The sequence below is a fragment of the Bubalus kerabau genome, chromosome 9 (genome assembly GCF_029407905.1).
Source record: "Bubalus kerabau isolate K-KA32 ecotype Philippines breed swamp buffalo chromosome 9, PCC_UOA_SB_1v2, whole genome shotgun sequence".
NCBI classification, from domain to species: Eukaryota; Metazoa; Chordata; class Mammalia; order Artiodactyla; family Bovidae; genus Bubalus; species Bubalus kerabau.
In genome coordinates, this window is record NC_073632.1 from 30954337 (window position 1) to 30980348 (window position 26012).

General features: G+C 43.3%; 2 protein-coding genes across 4 annotated transcripts in view; one reads left to right on the plus strand and one right to left on the minus strand.

Moving 5' to 3' along the window:
* PGM3 (phosphoglucomutase 3) overlaps nucleotides 1–26012 on the minus strand; it is a 197816-nt gene that overhangs the window by 12045 nt on the left and 159759 nt on the right. Inside the window, exons 2-9 of one of the 2 annotated variants that reach the window (XM_055534913.1) lie at nucleotides 14417–14486; nucleotides 12693–12898; nucleotides 11146–11330; nucleotides 9719–9786; nucleotides 4665–4798; nucleotides 3117–3312; nucleotides 1554–1711; nucleotides 169–252 (exon numbers count right to left, since the gene is read on the minus strand). In XM_055534913.1, coding sequence (XP_055390888.1) covers nucleotides 169–252; nucleotides 1554–1711; nucleotides 3117–3312; nucleotides 4665–4798; nucleotides 9719–9786; nucleotides 11146–11330; nucleotides 12693–12896 — 1029 coding nt within the window. In that variant the 5' untranslated portion in view covers nucleotides 12897–12898; nucleotides 14417–14486. Of the gene's footprint in view, nucleotides 1–168; nucleotides 253–1553; nucleotides 1712–3116; nucleotides 3313–4664; nucleotides 4799–9718; nucleotides 9787–11145; nucleotides 11331–12692; nucleotides 12899–14416; nucleotides 14487–15033; nucleotides 15360–26012 lie in introns of those variants that run through there. The other variant, XM_055534914.1, reaches the window with a different exon arrangement.
* On the plus strand, nucleotides 14630–18118 carry RWDD2A (RWD domain containing 2A). 2 transcript variants are annotated; one of them, XM_055534923.1, is made up of 3 exons: nucleotides 14630–14644; nucleotides 15691–15920; nucleotides 16939–18118. In XM_055534923.1, the coding sequence occupies exons 2-3, from the start codon at nucleotides 15720–15722 to the stop codon at nucleotides 17614–17616; spliced, it is 879 nt and encodes a 292-aa protein (XP_055390898.1). In that variant the 5' UTR covers nucleotides 14630–14644; nucleotides 15691–15719; the 3' UTR covers nucleotides 17617–18118. The 2 variants fall into 2 exon arrangements, with proteins under 2 accessions (XP_055390898.1, XP_055390897.1); XM_055534922.1 differs by lacking the exon at nucleotides 14630–14644 and adding an exon at nucleotides 14676–14690.

The following is a 26012-nucleotide window of genomic DNA, read 5'->3' on the forward strand; positions in this document are numbered from 1 at the left end:
GACACGACTGAGCGACTAACACTTTCACTTTCTACCCTTAGGTAAACAACAGCTCAGTTCCATGCATTTCAATCTATTAATTTTTATGAGGGCATTATTTTCCTCACAGAAATACCTCACTTTAGGTAATGATGAAGAAGCTACCAAAAATTGGAAAGTGTTCAATACCTTCATCACTTCTTCCAGGTACCGTGTTGAACTTCCATTGGCATATGCAGTTTGTACAACACCGAGACTCAAACCATCTCCAATCTAGACAAAAACAAGGACAATTACCTTGCCATCAAAGGCAAAGACTACGAAAGCAAACCTATAAACAGAGTTCTAAAGGATGAAAAAATTATTGGCCAGTTGGGCCATCACTTAGTTTTATGCAATAAACAACTGACGGAAAATTTACATGTATGCCAGGAAAAACCTCAGTACTTTTTTGAGTATTATTTAAAGCAATTCTGCAAGGATTACATTAGGATTCATTCCTAGTGCTGTATATTCTGCAGGTTTGGACAAATGTGTAAGAACACGTTTCCGTGCTTATAGTATGTAGAGTATTTTGAGCCCTAAAACATCCTCTGTGCTCCATCTGTTTATCCTTCAGCATTCATTTCTCCCCACCCCCTTGAAACCACTGATCTTTTAACTGTCACCATAGTTTTTGTGTTTTCGGTTTTTTTTTTTTTTTTCTGCACAATATCCTATAGTTGGACCCATAGTGATAGACACAGCCCTTTCAGTTTGACTTATTTCCCTTAGAAATATGCATTCACATTTCCTCCATGTCTTTTCAGGGCTTGATAGCTTTTTTTTTTTTTTTTTACCGTTGAATAATACTCCTTTGTCTGGATGAACCAAAGTTTATTCACTTAAGAAGGACATCTCGGTTGCTAGGGAATCCTTTTTAGAGAAACCTGTTGTTTCTTGATCTCTTCAGTTTTTAATAAAAATACACACTGAATTCTTAAAGTATACCTTTTCCATATTATGATAATTATCATTACATTTTATACTTAAAGGTAATCTGAGATTTCCAAATGAGCATAATATAATAAACCTCACGTCACTAAGGTTATCATAATCATAGTAAATAAATCCCTCAGAGGAGACTTTTTATATAAACTCAAGGCTCTGGGGAATGATGTTCGTGGACCCCTCATTAAAATGTCAGTTACTGACTTTCCTGGTGGTCCAGTGGTTAAGACTTCACGATTCCACTGCAGAGGGTGTGGGTTCAATCCCTGGTTGGGGAGCTAAGATACCACATGCCCCACAGTTGGGCCAAAAAAGAAAAAAGCCAGCTATGAAGAAACCAGAACTTTGTAAAGCTCCAAATCATGAAGCTCTCTGCCAAAAGAAAAGACTACTCCCTCTGGGTTCCAAAACCAGAGCCCTAATGCTGAAATGACAGGAATGACCATTTCTTTTTGTATTTTCTGGCCACAGATGTGAGGAACTCCCCACGAATCATGCCTCTGAGACGTTCAAGCAACTGCCTGATACAGAACAATTTCCCTAGTGAGTCTTGTTTGAAAGGGTGGTCAGCCCCAGCACCATACCTCCAACAGGAGCTCTTTGAGGAAACTGCTAATGAGGGTGGCTATCTTGTCTCCATCTATGAGATGAAACTGACCGTCTGCATCATGGTAGTAGTAAACGATCCTGTCTGCATCTCCATCGAAGGAGCAGCATCTTTCATTGGCCCTCATTTCAATTCCTAGCACCGAGAATAAATCAAAACACATTTCAGTCTAAGAAAGGGGGATAAAATTTAATGTAAAAAGTTTTAGGTTTTTCTCTCACACTAGTTACAGAGGGAAATTTTTTTTTTCCGTTAAGTATTGATTATAAGTGACCCTCTGTGTTATACAGAAGCATGTCCACTATGACTTTTCAAGAGGTGTTTAAAATTACCCTTCCAGGACTTCAGCAGTATTAAACATGTGCTAGGTAAAGAGTGAGCCTGTCCTTAAGATTTAAAAAAATCAAATTTCAGCTGAACAAAGTTTCTCCCAATTTGTGAACTGAAGCCCAGTTAAAAGGAAAAACTGTCTTTGCACCTACAGATAAAGAACCATTTCTATCCTTAGTGACCAAGCAGAGGGTATAATCAAATATAAGTAACTGGAGTATTTTGTCAATGAGGAAAATCCTGATCATTCCTCTTGTCTGAAGCTCTACATAAGCAAATTTTGGTTTTGAACATGAATGGAGATAACTGTTTCAAAATCAAGGGAAGAGAATTCACTTAAATGGAAATAAAACATAAACACCCTTCCAAATAAAACCAGTATCTTAACCTTTAAATAGTAAACAGGTTTACTAGTATTTTTACACAGTAAATTCTTTCACAGCTAAGTGAAAAAAGAGCACTCAAAATCTACCTAAGCTGAAACCCTACAAGATACTAAAATAAAATTCCCTTCTACAAGCCAGTGGTTTGGCAACACAGATTCCCACATAGTGCTTTGAAAGCTATAGGTATTAAACTGAATTCAATTTCCCTTGTACTACATACAATGCCCATCCTTATATAAAAAATAATCATCAGCAGATACAGTATATACTTTAATCCTGAAAAAAGTGATTTTCATTTGTTTATATCAGTAACAAGAAACATTGGTATTTCAGAGCAAAATATTACAACCAGTGAGATTAATGTCTTGTGTAATTTGCATAGTTTACTGAAACCTGAGCAACGGTCACATCAAATTTTAGACACCATGACTGTTTCTTTACCACAACAGATGGACAGCACAAAATGGACAAATCCACCCGAGAGCTACAGAATCTGACCCCCTGGGGTAGAGCCCAGGAAATCTACGTGCTCACCAGCCTTCCAGGTGATTCTTACGTCTGCTAAAGCTTAAGAATCACTGCTCTAAAATCCCACGTCCTGATTTTGCTTTTTCCACCAGATTTCCTGCCCCCTGTGAAGAGTCACAAGACTCTCAGGGCCGAGAGCAGCCGTGTTCTGCGTGTCATTGCGTGGCAACGGCAAGCGGACGAGGCCCAGATGTCTAACAGCAGCTGGGCCAGGACAGCTGCACGACTCTCTCTTTGCCACCTCTGTTTGAGTGACTGGTTTCAGACAGAGCTCTAAAAACACATTTTTTGCATACCCTGTGGAGGTTTCTGATGACTTTTCACAAAGTCGGCCCCACATAAATGATTGAGTTTCCCTTTGGTCCCATCGTTGAACAGCTGAACTGACAGCCCCTGGGAGAAGTAGTGCTTCATTTCTGCCAGCTTCAGGGCCCCTATGCCGTTTGCACAGTCAACCTTAAGTGTTCTGTGGTCATCTCCACTGCAGAAGGCCTGAAAAGGGAAAGGAATGGAAGAACAATTTCAAGATACCCAAGTGAAGCATAAAGCACAGGTATGCACATGTAAACAGCTTCCATTCTTTCAGTTAACATGTCTATTTTAAGCCAGGAAACAGAAGGGTACACATGTTCATATGAAAACTGTACAACACCCAAGTAAGATTTTAAAAACACCATTTTTTGGTCACAGATATTGGAAAAGTTTTACAGACCAAATAAATTACAGAAATGAAGCTTTATTATAATTTAGCAGGGTCCCTTATTAGTCTGTAATTCCATAGCAGTCATTCAAATGTGGGCACGAGTATACAGATGAATGAGCAGCAATAATATCTGTCATGCTCTTCATAGTGTATGGCGCCACCGGGCAAGTGGGTTTTTCCTGGCAGTCTCCTCTCCTACCCACCCTCACCCCAAAACGTAAGTTCTATGAGAGCAAGGACTTGGTTTTGGTCAACAATTCCTGACAATAACATATGCTCAATATTGGCTGATCAAGTGAATTATACCCCTCAAATCTTTGTTCAGGTTTAGGAAGCTAATACACCTTGAAGACAGATTTTCTTAACAATAGATGCTTCCAGTATGACGCCAACAGCCCCTACAGTAACTCTAAGAGCAAATTCATCTGCATGAACACTTATGAAAACTGCAAGTTCATCACGCTTCTCCCCCAGTGAGCTCAAAACGAGACAGGCTGGCACTTGAGACCCTTTGCTGCAGCGCTTGCACCTGGACAAAGTCTCCTCCAGCAACAAAACACAAAGAGAAGAGGGACTGGAAATAACTGCATGCATGCAGTTGGGGCAAATTATGGACAAGATACGAAAACCATCCAAAAAAACCCAACTGCTACTTTTGAAGAGCTGGGAGCAAAAGCAAGGTACTGTGCATGCCCCCTGCACACAACACCAGCTAAGGGGTAGACAAACCACCTAAGCCCTCCTCTCGCCAGAACCCTGGACACGCCTCTTCCCTCCAGTGTAAGGAACCACCTTGGCCTCACCTCAGCAAGCAAGTGAATCTGTGGGTTTTGCTCCCTTCTGCTGCAGCACAGGCCTCAACAAAGCCCTGCCTGAATTTGTCTGGCCTCTTACCAATTTCTACTGATTAAGGAGGCCAAGAACCCTGGTCGGTAACAAGAACATACTATGTGCCTTGCCAAGTAAATGGCAACACAGAGTTAGCTGGGTACAAGGGCCAGACCTTGCAGAGCCCTGGAAAGAAAAAGGAGACAGGCCAAATTTGGGGGGAAAAAAGTGACAAATATTTAAATATAAACTGTTCAACTGATGTTCTTTTAAGCAACTGCTCAAACTCTAACCACATTGGAGAGATTCTGACCTGTTTGGTGAGTTCCACAAAGGCCGAGGACAGTTTCTGGTAGTAACCCTCGACGGTTGCCTTTCCATACTGGCCTTTGCTGTTTCGACAGAAGACCATGTAGTGCAGCTGGGGCGTCGTCAGCAAGCCATAATCTGTCACAGAAACACAAAAAGTCATTTCACAGAGTTCTTAACAAAGCTGAAGACTCATACTGTGTCAATTCCAGGGTCATAAATCCTCTTTAAAAAAAGACATCTCAGAAAATACAAGAAATGCTAAGTTTTAAACCACCCAAAAATATGCATAAACATCCACTGAAGTCATTAAAACTACAGGTCATGCTATGATACTGTGATTTATACTAAGAATCATTCATTTGATCTGTCTCCATTTCTGGCAGAGCCTCCACAGAAAGCATCTTTTGTTATGCTAATGAGGTAACTTTCAGAAGGTCCTTAGAAACCTTAGGGGTGGCAGCTGGTTGCCCCGGAACCAACCACAGGATTAAAGAACTGAAACTTATAGTCCTCCCTGCCCCCCTCCAACCTCCTCCCAAACTCCAGGGAGGGAAGAAAGGAGAGACAAGAGATTGAGTTCAAACACCAAAGATCTAAACAGCCATGCCTATGTAAGGAGGCCTCCATAAAAACCCTGAAGGATGGGGTTCCAGGATGGGGAGCCAATGGAGACTGGGGTGCCCAGGGAGCACTGATGCTTCACGCCTCTCCCCACATACATCTCTACCATCTGGCCGTTCCTGGGTTACACTCCTTATAATAAACTGGTACTCTAGAAAGTAAAATGCTTCCCTGAGTTCTATGTGTCTATCTGAACAAATTAATCGGCCCAAGGAGAGGGTGGTCAGGAGCCCAGGTGGCAGCATCTGAAGGCGGGGAGGGGCAAGGTTTGAGGCACTGAGCCCTGCACGCGTGGGATGTGGCTGCCAGGTGGATGGAGTCAGAATGAACTGTTTGGTGGTGGAAGAGGCACACGCTGGACACATACTCAGTTCTAAAAGAAATATGAACTACTACTGACAGCTGAACCAGTCATTTGGTATAGATCGCTGGCAATGTACAAAAGTAATAACTGAGTTCTATTTTCATAACATTATAAACTATGTAATTCAAATGAACCTTCCTTTTAAAAACAACCGAAAATGAAAGATAAAAGACTTTTATCTCTTTCAAAAAGAACTGCAGTGCCAATTAGGCCAGAGTTAAGTAAGAGAGAATTCCAGGATGCAAGATAAGAGAAGCCCGTTTTGCTCTGAGGGCACTTCTCTAAACTAGGAGTTGAGCAAAGGTTCTCTGTGTAGAAGGTCCATGCTGATCTAAGACGTGCAACCCGGCGGAACAGGCTTTCAAGTGCCTGAAGCCCCAAAGGCCTATTCTTCAAAGCAGGATTCACATTACACACCCCAAGGTTCACTGCAGCGCTATTTACAATATTCACAACAGCCAAGACACGAAGCAAAGTAGAAGTCCACTGACAGAGGAATGCCTAAAGAAGGTGCAGTACGTATCACAATGGGTTATCACTCAGCCATAAGGAAGGCTGAATGACGCCGTTTACAGCAACGTGGATGGCCCTAGAGACTATCATACTAGGAGTAAGCCAAAGTCAAGTATCATATGATGTCACTCATATGTGGAATCTAATTTTCAAAAAATGAAACAAATGAACTTATTTACAAAACAGAAATAGACTCTCTGACTTCAAAAACAATCTTATTGTACCAAAGGGGAAACATGGAGGGGAGGGATAAAGTAAGAGGTTGGGATTAACATATACACACTACTATATACAAATGGTAGCTCAGACGGTAAAGCGTCTGCCTACAATGAGGGAGACGCAGGTTCGATCCCTGGGCCGGGAAGGTCCACTGGAGGAGGAAATGGCAGCCCACTCCAGTATTCTTGCCTGGAAGACCCAAAGGACAGAGGAGCCTGGCGGCCTACAGTCTATGGGGTTGCAAAAGAGTTGGACACAACTTGGCAACTAAACAACAATTCCTCAGGGCAAGACAGAGTCAGAAGTGAGTAAGCCCCCAGGGCCTACTCCCCAGAAAGCTGACTTGGCACCAAACAGGGCAGAGGGGAAGTCCGTTCCTGAAGGGCTGTCACCACGAGTACAGGCCTCCAGGGACGCCCAGCCCAGAGGCACATCACCACAGGCATCCAGAAGAACTCTGTCATCAAAGAGCCTTATCACCCACCAGCCGGGTAGTACCCCGAGCAGATGCAAACACTAAACCCCGCCAGGGCAATACACCTTCATCGTAAACCTCAAAAATGTCCCACAGTAATTCTCCCAGAAAACAAACAGCTTCCAGTCAAAAATAGCTAAACACACAAGAAGGGGACTACGAGTAAGAAGCAAGAGAAACAGCAAAAGTGGACCAGGATCCAATAAATACACTGTGACAAAATTTGTCAATGGTCTTCAAAGTCAAGCACAAGAGTCTGGACGGAAGGCAAACAGTCACTTTGGGTTCTTGAGCACTGCAGCTGTGTAACAGATATTTGGCTCTGGTATAAGGATTAGATGGGACAAGGTGGAAGAGCTTTAAGAAAAAAAGTGGGTAAAAGCTCAGACCAGCTCAGCGGCAGTGCATAAGGAGAGACAAACAAAAGTCCAGAGACACACACTGAAGGCTGAAACAAGTGGATTTTGTGACCAGAATCAAAATTACAAAATGAACATTTACTAAATGACAGTGACTCAATAAAAACATCACCATCCATTCAACAGATCAACCCAGAAACCTAGCAGCCATTCTTCACACCTCTAACCTCACCATGAATCACAAAAATCCTTTAAATTCATTACTAATTTCACCTTTTCCCATTTTTCTCACTAGCAAGTCTTGCATGAATCTACTACATAGTCTCCTAGCTGGTTTCTCTTCCTTTCCAATGACCGACTCCCTCCTCTAAACCACAGCCAGAGGGACTGGCTTAAGGTGAAAATGTGATCCCATTCGCTGGCATAACCTCCTTCAGTGGACTCCCACTGTACTGAAAGTAAATCCCAATTCTCCCCACGACCTGTAAGGCTTAGAATGACCCAGCCCCTGCTCACCTCCCTAACCCTATCTTCTAGTAGCTTCTCCCAGTCTCCCTGAGCTGCAGCCACATCAACCACCTTTGATTTCCTGAAATACACTAAGTGGAAGAGAGCAATGAGCAAAAGATGTTTGTTTGTTTTTAAATCACTCTCAAATTTTCCTAGGTTCAAACACTAGAAGAGTGATGGTTCTAGAGTTAGAATGACAGAGCTGGAAAAGTCAACCATTCATTCTGTGGATGGCAGAAAGAACACGATTTGGGACAGGGGGAACCTGGGGGAGTGGGCAGCCACCTATGTGGAAACATGACTCAGACCAGTGCTTTCAAATCCACCTGCTGGACATCCCTGGTGGTCTGTGGTTGGGAGCCCACCTGCCAACGCAGGGGATGGTCAAGGAGGAGTCCACATGCCACGGGGCAACTGAGCCCGAGAGCCGCGACTACCGAAGCCTGAGGGCCTTGAGCCTATGCTCGGCAACAGGAGAAGGCGCCGCAGCGAGAAGCCCGCACATCGCAGCTAGAGAGCAGCCCCCGCTCGCTGCAACAAAGACCCAGCGCAGCTGAAAAGAATTTCTTTTTTAAATTATTAAAAACAAAAAACAAAAAACCCTGCCAACAGGTCATGGAATCTACTTAGCGAGACCTGTTCAGCATTTCTCCATTATTTTAATGAAACAGATGAACACATGTCATGGAGGATGGTAAGCACTGTTCTCTGAAAATTCTGTTTCAGTTATTCACACAAGCACATTAGACACATGTCATGATCCAAAATGAGTTTCTTACTACAGGCTAAGCTATGCCATGAAACAAACTCCTGGAGGGTTCTATGTAGCAGGTAGTCAAAACTGTCCAATGATCTAATGAATGAATGAATAAAACAATATTTGCAGCTGGAGCTATGGCAGCAAGGATGCTCATTCAGAAAAGAGGCAGAATGAAAGCAAGAAGTGAGCAAAGCCCATATTAGGAGAGACAGAAGAGGATCCTGCAAACAGGACAACATGGAGCAACAAAGTCAAGGAAGTAGGGAAAAAAGAGGGAGAGTTCACAGCGTGGATAGCTGCCAAGAGATCAACTGAAATACAAAAATTAAAATGTAAGTTCTGAGAGTTATTCTTAGGTCACAGATCCCTCTGAGTATCTGATAAAAGCTACAACTCCTCTCTCTAGACAAGCGCTTGTGCAGGTACAGGGTCCGGCAGCTTAACCAAACAGTCCCTGGGGAGGCCCAGGCCCCAGGTGAATTCCTGCTTCCTAGCAGATGAGTGTTGGGACAGACATTTCCCTGGAGGGGCAAGGACGGGGATTCACTGCCAACAGGCTTCTTATAATCAGAAGAGCAAATAGAGAAGCAAACCAGGTGAGTCTGGAAGAGGCCGGGTTAACTGGGAATTGAGGGAACACACAGGAGGTTGAGAGGATCAAGAGAAGATACTTTTAAATGAGAGAGATCTGACACTAGGACAATTCACCTCCAAGCATAGTGGAGTCACTGCATTCTCAAAATGCACAACCAGTGTGAGAAGAGGATTCCAGCCTGTTTCGTTGCATTTAATTCTTCACTTGGTAAAATAGGAAAGATCATCTGTCAAAACTTAAATATCATGATTACAAGTCTGTCAAAGGTATTTTTCATCATTATTTGTCACACTGACTCCAAACGTGATCAGTTATTAGAGAATACCTGCCTGATAGTAATAAGAACTCCCCAGAATGAGTTTTTCAAGTAACTTCAAGGGTATTTGTATCAGTATGTTCAACCTCACTAAAGGAAGTTGTTTAAGATCAGCACTGCCTACAGATAATCTCCTACAGGTAAAATATAACACGCATGACCAGAAAAAAAAGGTTTTTTTTTAACTTTTAACTTAAAATGCTATTAGCTTATATCTATAAGTTCACTTTAACTTTATTTTCAAACTTTTCTAAATTAAATTATGTATTCACTTTGAGATTTTTTTTTTAAAGATTAATTTACAAATCAGAACAAGTACATACCATGGAATTGACCTCCTAAAACTGTCACGCCATCTATTACAGACTGTGAAAGTCTCTCACTGCTGGGCCTAGGAAAGAAAAGGACAAAAATATTACATCTAATCCAAGACCAACTGAGCTGCAAGTTCTAAAAGCAAACGCAGAAATTCTGGGTTACAAATTTCAGAATAATAAGTCCACTGTATTCAAACTAAATGAAACCTGCATAGCCCAAAAACTATGAAAAGAAATATATGGGTAAAGTGTAAGCATTTTCCAGTAGCCTTTCTCAATATGTTTCTTGGAAAGAGCTTTGCCTTTTAAATGAATTTAGGAAATAGATATAGACTTTAACACTAATCTAACTATAACACTAATTACTTCTACACTCGAATACTTTTTCAAGTTTGACGGTAAAACCACACTTACTGCTTGAAAACAGTAATGGTAAATACATACAGAGCGTGTGTAAGCCAAGGCTAGGTGTTAAACCACCAAGGATACAGAATCTAGTTTTCATGTTAAAAAGTCAGAATAAGTTATTTTTCTGTCTAAAAATAAAGATCAATATACATACCTGCTTTATAGAACAAGATTTTCTATATCATTTAAACTAGTAAACAGGTGAAAGGAAAACACATGTGGATGGATTTACCATGAGATGATATCTGCTTCAGAACATAAAGCCAAATCCACAATCAGTGGTAACATGTTAAGGGTAAAACACTTAATGGGTAAGGGCAAAATGGTAAGGCATTTGGAGACTGAGTAGAAATTTACTTTAGAACAAATCTCTGGCTAGAACCAGATCTTATGCTAAAGAGAATGCTTCTGTTTCAAAGTACACTTTTAACCTAACATTTTACAGTAACACTTCTCTGTGAAAGAAGGCAAGAGCTGCTAAATGTGACAAACATGTAGAAATAATATAGATGGTTAACACTTTCCAACGAACTCTAGCAGAGGAAAATGATGTGTGAGCCAACAATAACACAGGTTATAATCTCTAAAGATAGTTAAGTAATAATCACATGTTCTTATTCTACAGGGGAAAGGCGCAAACCTACAGAAATAAAGGGATGGGAGACATTTGGCAAGTGCCTGTCTTGTGCCAGGAAATAAGTGCATTGCCTATATTATCCTATGTAATCCTCAGGAAGTCCTGCATGAGGCAGGCTCACCATCAACACTACAGGTGAGCAAAGGTAGGCTCCAAAAGGTTAAGTGACTTGCTCAACTCGTGCAGTAAGCCTGAGAGTTGGGGCTCGGACACCAAGCCCAAGCTGTAGCAGTGACTTCACTCCTAGGTCCTACTGAAAAGACCAGGAGGAACCCGTCAGGGTGGTTCCATTCCACTTGACTCTTTCCATTTGTCTCGGGTGCTAAAACCGATACAACCATTTATGTGGCATTCAAAAATCAGCTTTCCCCGTGGCTCTGATGGGCACCTGGTATCTCTACCGATCACCACAAAGGCATCTTGGTGCAGATCCACGGCTGCCTTCTCGCTGATGTCCACCAACACTCTCGGCAAATGTTGTTCCTCAGCGTTTGCCAAGCAGGTAGCATGCTCCTCCCAGGATGCTGCCAACATTTCACCCAAAGGATCCACCAATTTTACACCATTGTCTTCCTAAAAAAAAAATAAAAATAAAAAATAATAAGTCATCTGTGCAGTCATGAGGGTGAGGTGAGGAAGCAAACTCAAGCTGTTTCTCCCCAAACAAAAGACAGTGACAGCTGGGCAGTCTCACTGGTGACCATGACTGAAGGCCGGTGCTGGACCAGGTACTGTACATACCTCACCTCAGTGAATCCTCACGACACATATCATCCATCTAACTAATCCTCCTATGGTTACTCCAATCTCTGAGAAAACTGAGATTCAGAGCAAATAATCTGCTTATGTTCATACGGCTAGGAGGTGTCGGTGCTGATGTTAAAACCTCATCTATCTGACTCTTACACCCAACAGCTGCTGTGCCCCCCTAGCCTTTTAGAAGGCTGTCACCTGTGCATTCGCCATCAATTAACTGATGAGGCACAACTGCAGCAGAACCAGGGTCCCTGGAGACCCTTCTCCCTGTGGCTGCACTCAAAAGAACACACTGGAAGGCAAGAGCTCAAAATTGTTTTAAGAAGTGCTTCTGGAATTAACAATAAATGTGGGGTTCTGCCTACAAATCATTAGGCAAGTGTGGTGATTTCAACATTTAAACAGTTAACACATTTATAACAATCTACGTTTAGAAGCTGAATAAGCAACATCCTCTTGTTTTTCGGTGGGGGTGGGTGTGAGAGGAAGAGGTTACAATCCCTCACTAACCTGCTGATTTAGCTACAAAGGCAAAAGTCTTGTGTCCTAGCAACAGAACAGAAGCATATTATTTAAACAATGTTTTAGTGAGTTATAGGCCAGTACAGAATAAGTTAATTAAGTTGCATCAGAGGAATACTTTAAAAAACTTGATTGTCATAAACCCTAGACCCATCAGGCCTGATCAATCAAGTCCAATGTTCACTTCTGGATCCCTGAAGTCACATGTCCAGCTGTTCACTCAGAACAGGAGACTATTCCCTAGCTATAGAAAACCTGTTTGAAAATTTTCAAAGTGTGCTAAGTCTTTTCAAAAATTTGTCCTCTCCCCTCCCCCAGCTTGCCTCCAATCTCTTCAAATCTCTGACACATTAACAGAGGCAACACTTTATTACTGATGCTGTCTCAATACAACTAAGTTATAAGGACATTGTGTTATTTCTCAACATGGACACAATCCAAAAAATGACTGTCTCATTTCACTCTCTCCACAACTGTTAAAGAGTTGTGAGCTAAATGACCACTTGTTAAGAAAAGTGCTTGTTCAAAAACAAAAGCATAGAACAAGGAAAAAGCAAAGTACTAGAATTAGAATTTGAATTGGGGTCAAAGTGCTCAGAAACTAAGGTTTGGTCTTGGAAATAAAATCTTATCTTATTGGAGCACTAAATGCATTACCTCAGGATTGTGTGACGCTGTTACCATGATTCCTATGGTAGATTTTGTCTGCTTTGACCTCAGGACAGCTAATAATCCCATTCGAAACATGACATGATCAAGGTGTTCTGCTTTCGTTCGAAATCCAGCAGTCCCATATTGAAGAATGAGCCCGTCAGGCTTGGCATGTAACACTGACTGCTTTGTAACAGCATCTAAATCCATGTCTGCAAAATAAAGGAATATTTTTCAGGTATAATAAGAAATCTTCCAAGGACCATTTGCTTCAAAACCTGTCATCCCAAACTAATACATCTGCCTCCTTCTGACCCTCCCCAAAGAAGCCTACGTTTGAGAGGGAAGAACAGTAGAAAGATCCATGGGTTAGCATTACCTGTTTTGTCCACTTCAGGACAGAAATCAGGTTGTCCCCAGCAATTCCTGGACACAAGGCAAACTTTCAAACAGTCCACTCCCAAGTTAAATGAAGATTCCACAGCACAACAAAAGATGCTGAATAATCAAAGCACTCTTGAGAAGAACAGGCACCACACTCCCTGATTTCAAAGTACACTACAGAGCTATAGTAATCAAAACAGTATGGCCTTGGTATAAAAAAGACAGATCAATGGAATAGAACAAGAGCACCTAGAAATAAATCTACACATATGACCATTTACGATTCACAAAATCCTACATGATCAGGGATCATCTCATTTTATAAATGGGAAAACTTAATTCTGGGTCTAGCTTATCCAACCTCAATTTTACATGGGGAGCTGCTGATGGACTGAGGCCTAAAGTCACATTCTCAAGTGGATCTAAGCTGCATATGCAAAATATATTGGAAATCTGTGAAGTTCTGCTATTCCTCCCAGGCTACAGAGACTGATTTCCAAAGGAAAAGCAAAGGGGAAAAGCCTCCTCTCCAAGACTGTCCAGACCTCCACATACACCATGGGGTGGATTTTTGTATTTTCATAAGGGAGGATCCTGATGCCCTTCTAAATTAAGCTCTGAAACAAGCAACATCTTCCTTTTACATTTAATTTTAAAGTCAAAGGTCAGCCTGTAGCCCACTAGGCTTCCTTGTTTTCTTTATTGTCCTTCATTACTTCAATGAACAACAGTTAAATGTTTTTGTTCAGCTGGAAAAAACTGGCATTTAGGAAGCTAATTTAGTTTGACCCAGAGTGATCAAATCTATTTTTCAAGCAAGAAGACATTTCATTAAAAACTGAGCAGTTGGCAATATACCATAATTATTCATAAGGGCGTAAATCTGTTTCGTCCAAAAGTCTTTAAAAAAAAAAATCAAGATAAAATGCTTCCGTCATTTCAAGAGTTTTATGTCCTAAAACTACTTTTGATGAGTATGCAAAGGTTTTTTATTGAAAGTATTGTCAAGTCCAAACTGTGAGCACTCAAAAAAGCTAAGAACCATCCCCTTCCCTCTATTCAACCTTCAGCACCTGGTTAGTTCCCCTTCCTCCTCGCCCCCGAATCTGCCCACGCTTCCTGGCACCCAGCCTTGAGGCCCGCACTGAGGTGATGGACGAGACCCCTTCCCCCAGCTCGACCCTCGGGCCCGAGCCTCCAGCCCGCTCCCCAGCCCGAGGACGAGTAGGCGTGTCCCTCGCGGCCCGCAGCTCAGTCCGCCAGCCGGCCCACTAGCCTCTCGGGTGGCCAAACGCCCGCCCACCGCAACGTCCCGTTCTCGCCGCCAAGCCTCGGGCCCCGCTCACCTCCGCTAAGACACTCCCCTCACCCCCACCGCGCGGACCACCTTCCTCGCCGCAGCGCCGGGAACCGACTGCGGCGCTGAGAATCCGAAGACGTGGCTCTGCGTGGCTTCCGGCTCGTTGCCCCGCCCCTCAGCCAATCAGCACGGGGGACGGCCTGCTGGCCCCGCCCCGCCTCGTCGCCCGTCACGCGCGGCTCGCGCCTGCGGAACTGCGGATCCGCGTTGCGAGGTTGCGAGAGGGTTTGGGGCTGTTTCCCTTTGAATGACCAGGAAGGGTGAGGCCCCCGCCGTGGCCCGGGGGTTGGAGCTGAGGGTCGCAGGTTTGCCTGCGACGGGCAAAAAAAACCGCAGCCCCTGACTCCAAATTCGGGTCTCAGAGGGTGACAGGCCCACGTTCCTGGGAAGCCGGGGTTCCGAGTGATCCTGAGTGGGAAGAGGGTACTAGCCCCGAAACGGGGCCTCTAACAAGGTGGTCCCAGCCCCAGTGAGCGCCACTCGGCGCCCCGCATCCCCCTTCTCTACTCTGGAGGTTCATCTCCCAAACGTTTTATTCTGGGACGCTTTCTCGAGCCGCTCCTCCCCTCCCCGCCAGCTGGCATTAAACGTCATTTTATTTACCTGGAAGACCCCTCTCATTAAGCCGGAACCCCTGGGGGCACAAGCCAAGAGGATCCAAATCTTTGGGACTCACATTTGCCGTCCCGGTCTGGGGTGGCTCCTGCGAGAGGTGAAAGGCCCACCGGGCAGGGGTCCGTGGCTCAGAGGCCGCGGGGGCTGCAGCTGGCGTGGAGCGCGGCGGGCCTAGAAGACCCCGGAGCCCGGGGATCCTAGGCCTTGCCTCGCCGATACTGAGGGCCTCTCTGGTCGCTGCGGACACCGCCGCCCAAGCCCCACACCTTGGTGGGATTTGGAAGCTGGGCCCCTCGCCCTTCCCAGAATTCAAGCTTGCAGTGTCCGCAGGTGGTGCTTGCCAGCCATCTGCAACGGGATAACTCCGAACACTTGTTGAAAATCCAGATTACCTGGACCCAGATCGGAACCGGGGGCGGCAGGAGAAAAGAGAATCTGAATTTTAACGACACATTTTGGGAGATGTGTATGCTAGATCTGGGGGTCAGGAAATAAAGCGGAAGAGTGTAAGTGTCCGGCATTGTGCCCATAGCTCTCGGTGCGTAATAGCGCTCCTGCAGAGCCGCTACCACGGAAAGGGAACTGCGGGAAATTTCCCTGGATACCGCCGACGTTGACAAACCCAGTGTCCCTGGGCCTTTCCAGTTTTCCTGGCAGGTTGATTTCGAGTCAGCATGTCGGCTTCAATGAAGGAATGCCTTCAGCTTCAGCTGCTGGAGATGGAAATGCTGTTTTCTATGTTTCCTAACCAAGGAGAAGTAAAACTTGAAGATGTCAATGCCCTGACGAACATAAAGAGATACTTGGACGGCATAAGGGAGGCGTTGCCACCAAAAATCGAATTTGTGATCACCCTGCAGATCGAGGAGCCCAAGGTAGGTGCCCTGAGTTGTTTTCCTTGTTGCCAGGTTCCCGGATTTTATTGAAAACACGTGGAGCCTGAGCTTCCTCTCCAAGAAGCAGAGAATATTCCAGATGCATATTTCCTTTACTTGTTTGAAAGGAAAATATGCGATGTTAGTTGTCTCCAATAAAGATCTTGAATTTTACATACATCTGCTCACCGTTTAAACCAATATGCCTGGTTTTTTTTATTAAACACATCTTGCAGTCTTATAGTGCCATTATTCTGTCACTTGTCCAGTTTAACCAGTCCTGCTACTGTAGTATGGACTATCTTGTACATACGTTATGATTTCCCCAGATCTAAATGTTGTCTTTTTGGCAGCACTGTTTTTAAGGAGTGAATGACTGTTTCTTTGGTGGCACCATGACCCTGAAAGCAAATACAGGTGGAAAATCTAAATTCTGAAAATGAATTGACCTTCATTTTCTGATCTGTTTATCTCCAGCAGTGTTAGCATCGCCCATGTAACAAGTGGTCCAGGCATTTGAGAACCCCTGTTATTTACTGACTCAGCCTTGGGTCATCATTCCTTCATGGGAGACTCCCTGGTTCCCCAGACCTCGTGTAGCCCCTCTGGTTACACATTTCAGTGGATCCCTCTACTCTTCCATGGCCATGCTTCTCACCTTTGCAATGAAATACTTGCTGCATGTAATGATTTGTTTAATGTCTGCCCCCTTCACTAGGCTCTAGACTTCATGAAGGACAGAACTAATGTCTAGCTTCTTGTGAAGAAGAAATACCTTGAAATATTTTTTTCAGCATAGGGTACCTGACACGTGCTCAGTGTTTGATGAATGCATCAATGGAAGGAGTTTGTGTGTGTAAAATTGTGTTTGTAAAGTTATGCAGTGTCTGGCACACAGCTGACATGTAACAGAAGCAGTAACTATTGTTGATACCTCGATCAGAATCATGCAGTGGCCATTGATAAACTAGCTTATGTGATTTCACGGTACTTAAATCTATTTGCTTTTCATTTTAAGGTGAAAATCGACTTGCAAGTAACCATGCCTCACAGCTACCCCTATGTAGCACTACAGATGTTTGCACGGTCTCCAGAACTTGACAGACAGCAGCAGCTGCTTCTCAACAAAGGCCTCACTTCCTACATCGGGACTTTTGATCCAGGGGAGCTCTGTGTGTGCGCGGCCATCCAGTGGTTACAGGACAACAGTGCCTCCTACTTCCTGAACAGAAAGCTCGTGGACGAACCATCGACACAAGCAAAGCCAGTCAAGAACACCTTCCTCCGGATGTGGATCTACAGTCACCATATATATCAGCAGGACCTCCGGAAAAAGATCCTGGAGGTCGGGAAAAGGTTGGACGTGACAGGATTTTGCATGACAGGAAAGCCAGGGATAATCTGTGTGGAGGGCTTCAAAGAGCACTGTGAGGAATTCTGGCACACAATCAGGTACCCCAACTGGAAGCACATTTCCTGCAAGCATGCGGAGAGTATCGAAACAGAAGGAGATGGGCAAGACCTGCGCCTTTTCCATTCTTTTGAAGAATTACTCCTTGAGGCCCACGGTGACTATGGCTTGAGGAATGACTATCACATGAATCTGGGCCAGTTCTTGGAATTTCTCAAAAAACACAAAAGTGAGCATGTTTTCCAGATATTATTTGGTATTGAAAGCAAAAGTTCTGACTCCTAGGAAGCTATGAAGAAGCCTACATAAGCTATAACTTAAGCTCACTAAGTTATATTTCTATTAATAAGAGCAAAATAAAAGGACTAGTAGCTGGTTAGCATCATCGGTGGGGAAACCTAGCTGCAGTATTTTCCGTGGTATTGAAACAAACACATAAGCCTTTTAACTTTATAACAGTGTGATGGCGATGTTACCTCTGTGTTCTTGTTAATTGAAAACTATTTCATGGTAAACTAATAAAAACCAGTCAGTCTAACCAGTGAAGCTAATTTGATTAAAAAGGAGTTTTCAAAGCCCAGCTGAATGGCAGTGGTCAAACTGCAGCTATGAACTCATAAATATTAACATTTCTCCTTGTCCTGTCGCTAGCAGGCAGGGGACGCCACACATTTTTCTCAGTCAAGTTGAAAATAGGAACTAAGAGAGAACATGTGTTTACACATTTCTTTAACTTAAACTCTTCTATGTGGCGTTTTTCCTTTTAATAAAACCAAATGCTAACTAACGGTGGGGACACTGTGCCCTGTGTTGTTTGCATCGATTAGTCATAATACAAAGGATCATGCACCAATATTCTTAGTTGGGTTCTTGTCCACAGAACCAAATATGGTTTCTTGCCCACACCGTGTCCCACAGATTGTGCACTCGGGTCTTCTTCCCTGTGCAGTTTGCATCGTTCTGGGGGCCAAGGGCATTGTTGTGGATGGCCCTTCACCGTCTGCTTCCTGGAGGACAAAAGTGATGTCACCAACCTCTCTTCTGAAAATTTCCAGCTCCACAGTCACCAGCCTTCATTAAAATGAGCTTATTTTAATGATAATAGCCCCTGTTTAAGCAGCTCTTACCGAACCTTTTTATTACAAGGCATCTACCCCTGGCCAGGAATTTCTAGGAGTCTCACCTGCGGTGAAGGACATTCCTGAGCACTCTCTACTCAGCTTTCTCTGGTTTCCTGGTCTTGGTCTCTCTTTACTACTGCCCTTTCCCAGGGAGCATTCCATTCTCCTGCTGGGTCACAGGCACTCCACTGATATACCCGGGTCCCCTAAGGATGTATCCACTGTGAGGATACCCCTCAGTCCCCCGAGTTGAGGGGTGAGATTCAGTGACATGGATGGAATGCCTCACTCCCCATCTCGGGATGCTGTTAGATGTCAAAATTGCTGCGTGTGCTGGCGGCGCGTATAGAATCTTGGGTGAAACAGTCCATTCCAGTGTCTGGTTTTCCTCTGTGTCTAGGATGCAGACACGTGTCATCGGGCAGGGCCAGGACGTGACAGATGGCAGACCTGCACTAAGCTGAGTCTCTTGACCATGAGGCCTGGGAATGGGGTCCACTCTGTCCTGCCTGAGCTCTACTCAGCTCATCAGAGTTTCCTTTCAGGGCGCAACTCGGACGCTCACACCAAGACTCTTGTCATGGGCCTGCCTTGCTGTTCATCCAGCTTGCCCATTTGTGTTTTAATCGTGGCTTTGCACATGGCTGGGACTCATTTTCCCTGTGTATGAAGGGAAGAAGTAGGACTGACATTGCCAAAGATTCGTTCCTCAGTCTTTACCAGGACTGAGAACAACACAGCATAGGAGTCGGCTTCCCATGTCATCTCCCCAGGGCCATCAAGAAGCATAATCAGCATTCACAGGGTTCAGGCCCTAAACAGATGTTAACTGTTAACTCTTTCCCCTTTGAACTGAGACAGTAATAGGTGCCATTCATCTAATATGTGCCTAAGCCACTCAGAGTGTTTTCTATGATTAAATGAGCTAAAGTAGTCACAGAAAGGTAAGTGTAAAGAATATGAAACAAAAATCATACATAATTCAAATGAAGGGAATAAATTCTGGTTTTTTAACACTTTACTGCTCCTGGAGCTATTTCTGATGATCGTTTTTCAGGACCTACTTTGACGTGTCAAATAGAAGCATGTGCCAATGTTTTGTTTTTCTTCCCTATCAGAAGCACTAATATTGTTCAGTCACCGAGTCATGTCCAACTCTTCACAACCCCGTGGACTGCAGCATGCCAGGATTCCCTGTCCCTTACCATCCCCCGGAGTTTGCCCAAGTTCATGTCCATTGCAGTGGTGATGCCATCCAACCGTCACAGAAGCACTAATAGTGTAGATTTTATAGAAATATGTTTTATTAATGATAATTCAAAACTCAGCTTTGTAGGTATTCTAGAGTAGACACACTGCTGGTTTGTGTGCCCAGCCTCATAGGAGCGGGTACCTCTTTACACACACACACACACACACACACACACACTTACACTAAGGAAATTCCCTTTCTCTGGGAAAGGTGACTGGAATCCAGCTGGCAGTCTCCTGGAGAGATGGTTTTGAACTCTTGCTGCTAGAATCCCTAATGCCACCCTCCTTCCTGGCCTATGGAATGCTCAGTTGACCAAAACCTCCTGTGAGCTATTAACACCTAACATCTGCCCCCTTTTTTTCCTGGAGAGTCAGAATCAGCCTCTGTTGCTTGTAATTCAAGAATCCTGATACTGTATACATATATGTTTAAAATGTTCATTTGGAAAGAATGCTCATTATACATGCTTGTGTCTTTTTAAAGCTTACTAAATTAAATCAATTTTTCTTCAAGTTTGTTCTCTGCTTTTCATTCCTTGCTGGTCTATTTTGTTAGGCTAAGGACAGAGGATACTCGCATAATGGATTGAAGAGTGGGTCTGATGAGCTGACACACCATAACACAAGGACTTCAAAAACATTCCTATACTAAAGCAGAAATATGTTGCCTGTGAACTTGAGTTTCTGTATGGCTGCTTACAAGCTATCCTTCTGAGAACTTGAGAAGGCTTTGGAGGAGCCTACCTGAGGCCTTCATATAACACTCTTGAACAGGACAATTTTCTTTCACTTCAAGTGGCCCAGTACTAAGTTAAAAGAATAGGTATTTTCTGAAGGCAGTGTGGTTTACTCAAAAATCCTGATTTTATATAAAATCCTAATTTGCTCAAAATTCTCAGCCCACTGGATCTCCCTCATAGGGTCCACATGGTAGAACCATGTTTCACTGCAACCTGATTCAGCTGGAGAGGCCTTTTTTTTCTGAGCCCAGTCAAATCTAGAAGCATTTGGATCAACCCATAAATGGGCTGGAGCACTGCACATAAAATTCAAAGCAAGCCACCAAACACCGAGGGTCGGCCTTAGTTGTAGGTGAAACAGAGCACACGATTTTCTCTTCACTATGGCCGGAATATTCCAACACACCAGGAAACTGGACCAGCACAAAGCTGGCTGAGGTGGCAGGCTCTTGTGCTTTCATGGGATTTATCTGCTACTGTGCAGCCTGATGTATCATAGCAGGTATATCCAGAGAAGCACATGACACCTGTGCTGTAGGTCTTATGAGCACATATCATCAATGTGTTAGTCCAGCATGATGCCCTGTATAATGAAATGATCAAGGTCTAGTATCAAGAATTATATAATGGGACACAGAAAGTTAATGGAACATTAAGAGAAGACAGTCTTTAATGTTCATTATCAATAAACTGAATGTTGAGCTTTAAGCCAAATTTTTCACTCTCCACTTTCACCTTCATCAAGAGGCTTTTTAGTTCCTCTTCACTTTCTGCCATAAGGGTGGTCTCATCTGCATATCTGAGGTTATTGATATTTCTCCCGGCAATCTTGATTCCAGCTTGTGTTTCTTCCAGCCCAGCGTTTTTCATGATGTACTCTGCATATAAGTTAAATAAAAAGCCTCTTGATGAAAGTGAAAGTGGAGAGTGAAAAAGTTGGCTTAAAGCTCAACATTCAGAAAATGAAGGTCATGGCATCCAGTCCCACCACTTCATGGGAAATAGATGGGGAAACAGTGGAAACTGTGTCAGCCTTTGTTTTTCTGGGCTCCAAAATCACTACAGATGGTGACTGCAGCCATGAAATTAAAAGACGCTTACTCCTTGGAAGGAAAGTTATGACCAACCTAGATAGCATATTCAAAAGCAGAGACATAACCTTGCAAACAAAGCTTCGTCTAGTCAAGGCTATGGTTTTTCCAGTGGTCATGTATGGATGTGAGAGTTGGACTGTGAAGAAGGCTGAGCACCGAAGAATTGATGCTTTTGAACTGTGGTGTTGGAGAAGACTCTTGAGAGTCCCTTGGACTGCAAGGAGATCCAACCAGTCCATTCTAAAGGAGATCAGTCCTGGGTGTTCTCTGGAAGGAATGATGCTAAAGCTGAAACTCCAGTACTTTGGTCACCTCATGCGAAGAGTTGACTCATTGGAAAAGACTCTGATGCTGGGAGGGATTGGGGGCAAGAGGAGAAGGGGACGACAGAGGATGAGATGGCTGGATGGCATCACTGACTCGATGGACGTGAGTCTTGAGTGAACTCTGGGAGTTGGTGATGGACAGGGAGGCCTGGCGTGCTGCGATTCATGGGGTCACAAAGAGTCGGACACGACTGAGTGACTGATCTGATCTGATCAATAAACTGCTGCTACAGGTGTCCTCTCCTTACTGGAATAAAGACAAAAAATGTGCTGGCCAAATTAATATCTACCTACTGATTTGCCAGGCCTCCTTCTCCATCACCAACTCCTGGAGTTTACTCAAACTCATGTCCATTGAGTCAGTGATGCCATGCAGCCATCTCATCCTCTGTCCTCCCCTTCTCCTCCTGCCTTCAATCTTTCCATGATGCATAGAATAAGAGTTAGTGATGCCATGCAGCCATCTCATCCTCTGTCCTCCCCTTCTCCTCCTGCCTTCACTCTTTCCATGATGCATAGAATAAGAGTTATTCTGGCTGGAGTACCGAATGATTCACCAAGATAAATCCTACTATCAAAAGCTTTAAAAGAAACATGGGTGTGATTCTTATCATGTCCGGACTTAAATGATCTTTGGCATGTGCAAGAGACAGATAGGGCTTTAAGAATGACAGCATTATGTTCATTAATCAGATTGTAATTCTAACTGTAGCAGTTGTCAAATCAGTAGGCAGATATTAATTTGCTGCAGTTCATGGGACCATGAAGAGTCAGACACGACTGAGCAACTGAACTGAACTGATGCATCATGGATCCAGTGTGGGGTTGTTGTCTTAGATGATGAAGAAATCAATTCTAACTCTTCACTGTGAAAATAACTAGACAGTGGGTTCATTCATATAGCATATGCTTTATCTCATAGACCATCCTGGTTTCATAGCTGTTGCCAGATGATTTCCAAAATGCCTAGTGGTTAGGGCTTCCCTTGTGGCTCGGCGCTAAAGAAGCCACCTGCAGTGTAGGAGATGGAGGAGACACAGGTTTGATCCCTGGGTTGGGAAGATCTCCTGGAGAAGGAAATGGCAACCCCCTCCAGTATTCTTGCCGCAAAAATCCCATAGAGCGGGGAGCCTGGTGAGCTACAGTTCATGGGGTGGCAACGAGTTGGACATGACTGAAGCGACTAAGCACATCTGTCTTTCTGCAATGCAGAAAATCCTAGTAAATGGAGCCTCAAAGGTAGATTTTGGAAACATATTTATGCGATTACAGAGTTCTTCACCGTAGAGGCCTTTCATTCATGTCTGTGCATGTAAGTTTAGTGAGGGCCTTGACACGATCTTGGTGGCTCTGATCCTGCTTTTCTGCTGTTATTGTTATACATACCGCTTATGTGGGCTGCCCCCATTTTTTGGCCAAAGCCAATTTAATATTCAACTGGGCTTCACACGTGACATTAGTAGTAAAGAACCTGCCTGCCGGTGCAGGAGATGCGGGTTCAATCCCTGGGTTGGAAAGATCCCCTGGAGGCGGGCATGACAACCCACTCCAGTATTCTTGCCTGGAAAATCCCATGGACAGAGGAGCCTGGAGGGCTAAGTCCATAGGGTCGCCAAAGAGTCGTGCACGACTATCGGGCATGACTAAGGCAACTTAGCATGCAACTTGCTGTTCAGTTGATATGCATTACTGTAGCTGTATCAGTTGTATACACCAGCACTCATTTTTCTAGATCAAGACCTGTGCTGTCCTAGTTGTTCAATTTTTTCAGCATCATTTCTGGCTCTGGGAGCCTGTGATTTACTGGTGACTGCCAAAGATTTCTGTAGGCCAAACTATACTTATTACACTGTCCTGGTTAGTATCCTTTGTCTCCAGTTGTTAGATGCTGCTTTTAAGCATCTAGTAGCCCCAAGATTCTGATGTCTCTATTGAAATAAAGAGCTCCTTTTAACTATAGCAATTCCCAGCTTATAGAGAAGAGTCATTAAAATGCTTTTAATGTCCTCAATAAAATATTAGCAAATTAGATTCAACAAAGCATTAAAAGGATCATATACAATGATCAAGCAGGATTTATTCCAGGGATGCAAGGATGGTTCAACATCAGAATGTCAATCAATGTGATACAGTCATATTACCAAATGAAGGATATAAAATCAAATGATCACTTCAAATAGATGCAGGAAACGCATTTGACAAAATTTAATATCTATTAAAAACTCTCAGCAAAGTGGGTATCAGGGAAACATATCTCAACATCATAAAGGCATATATGACAAGCCCTTAGCTAACATCATTTATACTCAATGGGGAAAATCTGAAAGCTTTTCCTCTAAGATCAGTAACAAGACAAGGATGCCCACTCTTGCCATTTTTGTTCAACAAACCATTGTAAGTCCTAGCTAGAGCAATTAGTCAAGAAAAAGAAATAAAAGACATCCAAATTGGAAAGTAAAAAGTAAAACTGTCTGTATGCAGATGCTGCTGTTGCCGCTAAGTCACTTCAGTCTTGTCCAACTCTGTGCAACCGCAGAGACAGCAGCCCACCAGGCATCCCCGTCCCTGGGATTCTCCAGGCAAGAACACTGGAGTGGGTTGCCATTTCCTTCTCCAATGCATGAAAGTGAAAAGTGAAAGTGAAGTCGCTCAGTCGTGTCCGACTCTTCGCGACTCCATGGACTGCAGCCCACCAGGCTCCTCTGTCCATGGGATTTTCCAGGCAAGAGTACTGAAGTGGGGTGCCATCACCTTCTCTGATATGAAGATAACATGATATTAAATATAGAAAATCCTAGAGACCCTACAAAATAATTTTAGAATAAAGAAATAAAGTTTCAGGGTACAAAATCAGTACACAAATTCTGTTGTATTTCTATACACTAATAATGAATTATCAGAAGAATCAAGAAAACAATCCCACATATAATTGTACCAAAAAGAATACAATACCTAGCAATAAATTTAAACAATTAGGTAAAGACCTGTACACTGAAAACTATAAGACACTGATGAAAGAAACTGAAGATGACACAAATAAGTGTGAAGATATTATATGCTCATTAGGAAAAATAATATTATTAAAATGTCCATACTACTCAAAGCAATCTACAGATTCAATTCCTATCAAAATTACAATGACATTTTTCAGAGATATAGAACAAACAACCCTCAGATTTGTAGAGCATGATAAAAGACTCTGAATAACCAAAGCACTCTTGAGAGAACAAAACTGGAGACATCACACTCCTTGATTTCAAAGTATACTACAAAGCTACAGTAATCAAAACAGTATGGGGAATTCCCTGGTGGTCCAGTAGCTAAGAATCCACACTGCAATGCAGGGGATGCAGGTTTGATCCTTGATCAGGAAACTACAATCCCACATACCTCAGAGCAACTAAGCCTGTGCACCACACCTACTGAACCCGTGTGCCACAATTAGACGGCCTACACGCCACAGCTACTGAAGCCCACGTGCTCTGGAGCCTGAGTACCACAACTAGAGAGCCCACATACCACAACTACTGAAGCTCGCAAGCTACAAGTAGAGAGTCCATGTGCTGCAACAAATATCCTGCATGATGCAATGAACATCCTGTGTGATGCAACTAAGATCTGATGCAGACAAACAACTAAATAGATGAATAAACAAACAGTGTGGTATTGGCATAAAAGCAGACACACAGATCAGTGGAACAGATTAAGACAGCCCAGAAATCCACACATATATGATCATTTATGACAAAGAAGCTAAGAATATACAATGGCAAAAGGACAGTCTTCCCAACAGACACTTTTAGGAAAACTGGACAGTCACATGCAAAAGAAAGAATGCTAGACCACTGTCTTATACTATACACAAAAATTAACTCAAAATGGATTAAAGACTTGAACGAAAGACCTAAAGTCCATAAACTAGAAGAAAACAGGTGCTAAGCTCTTTAACATCACTTCTGGCAATGATATTTGTGTTTGGCACCAAAAGCATAGTCAACAAAAGTAAAAATAACAAAGTGGGACTATATCAAACTAAAAAGCTCTTAACAGCAAAGAGAGCCATCAACAAAATGTAAAGGCCACCTACTGAGAGAAAATATTTGCAAATTACATATCTGATAAGGGGCTAATATTAAAAACATATAA

Coding starts and splice junctions, on each gene's coding strand:
- RWDD2A (XM_055534923.1), top strand. CDS start 15,720: ATGTCGGCTTCAATGAAGGAATGCCTTCAGCTTCAGCTGCTGGAGATG. Junction 15,921..16,938: donor TGCAGATCGAGGAGCCCAAG/GTAGGTGCCCTG, acceptor TTTCATTTTAAG/GTGAAAATCGACTTGCAAGT.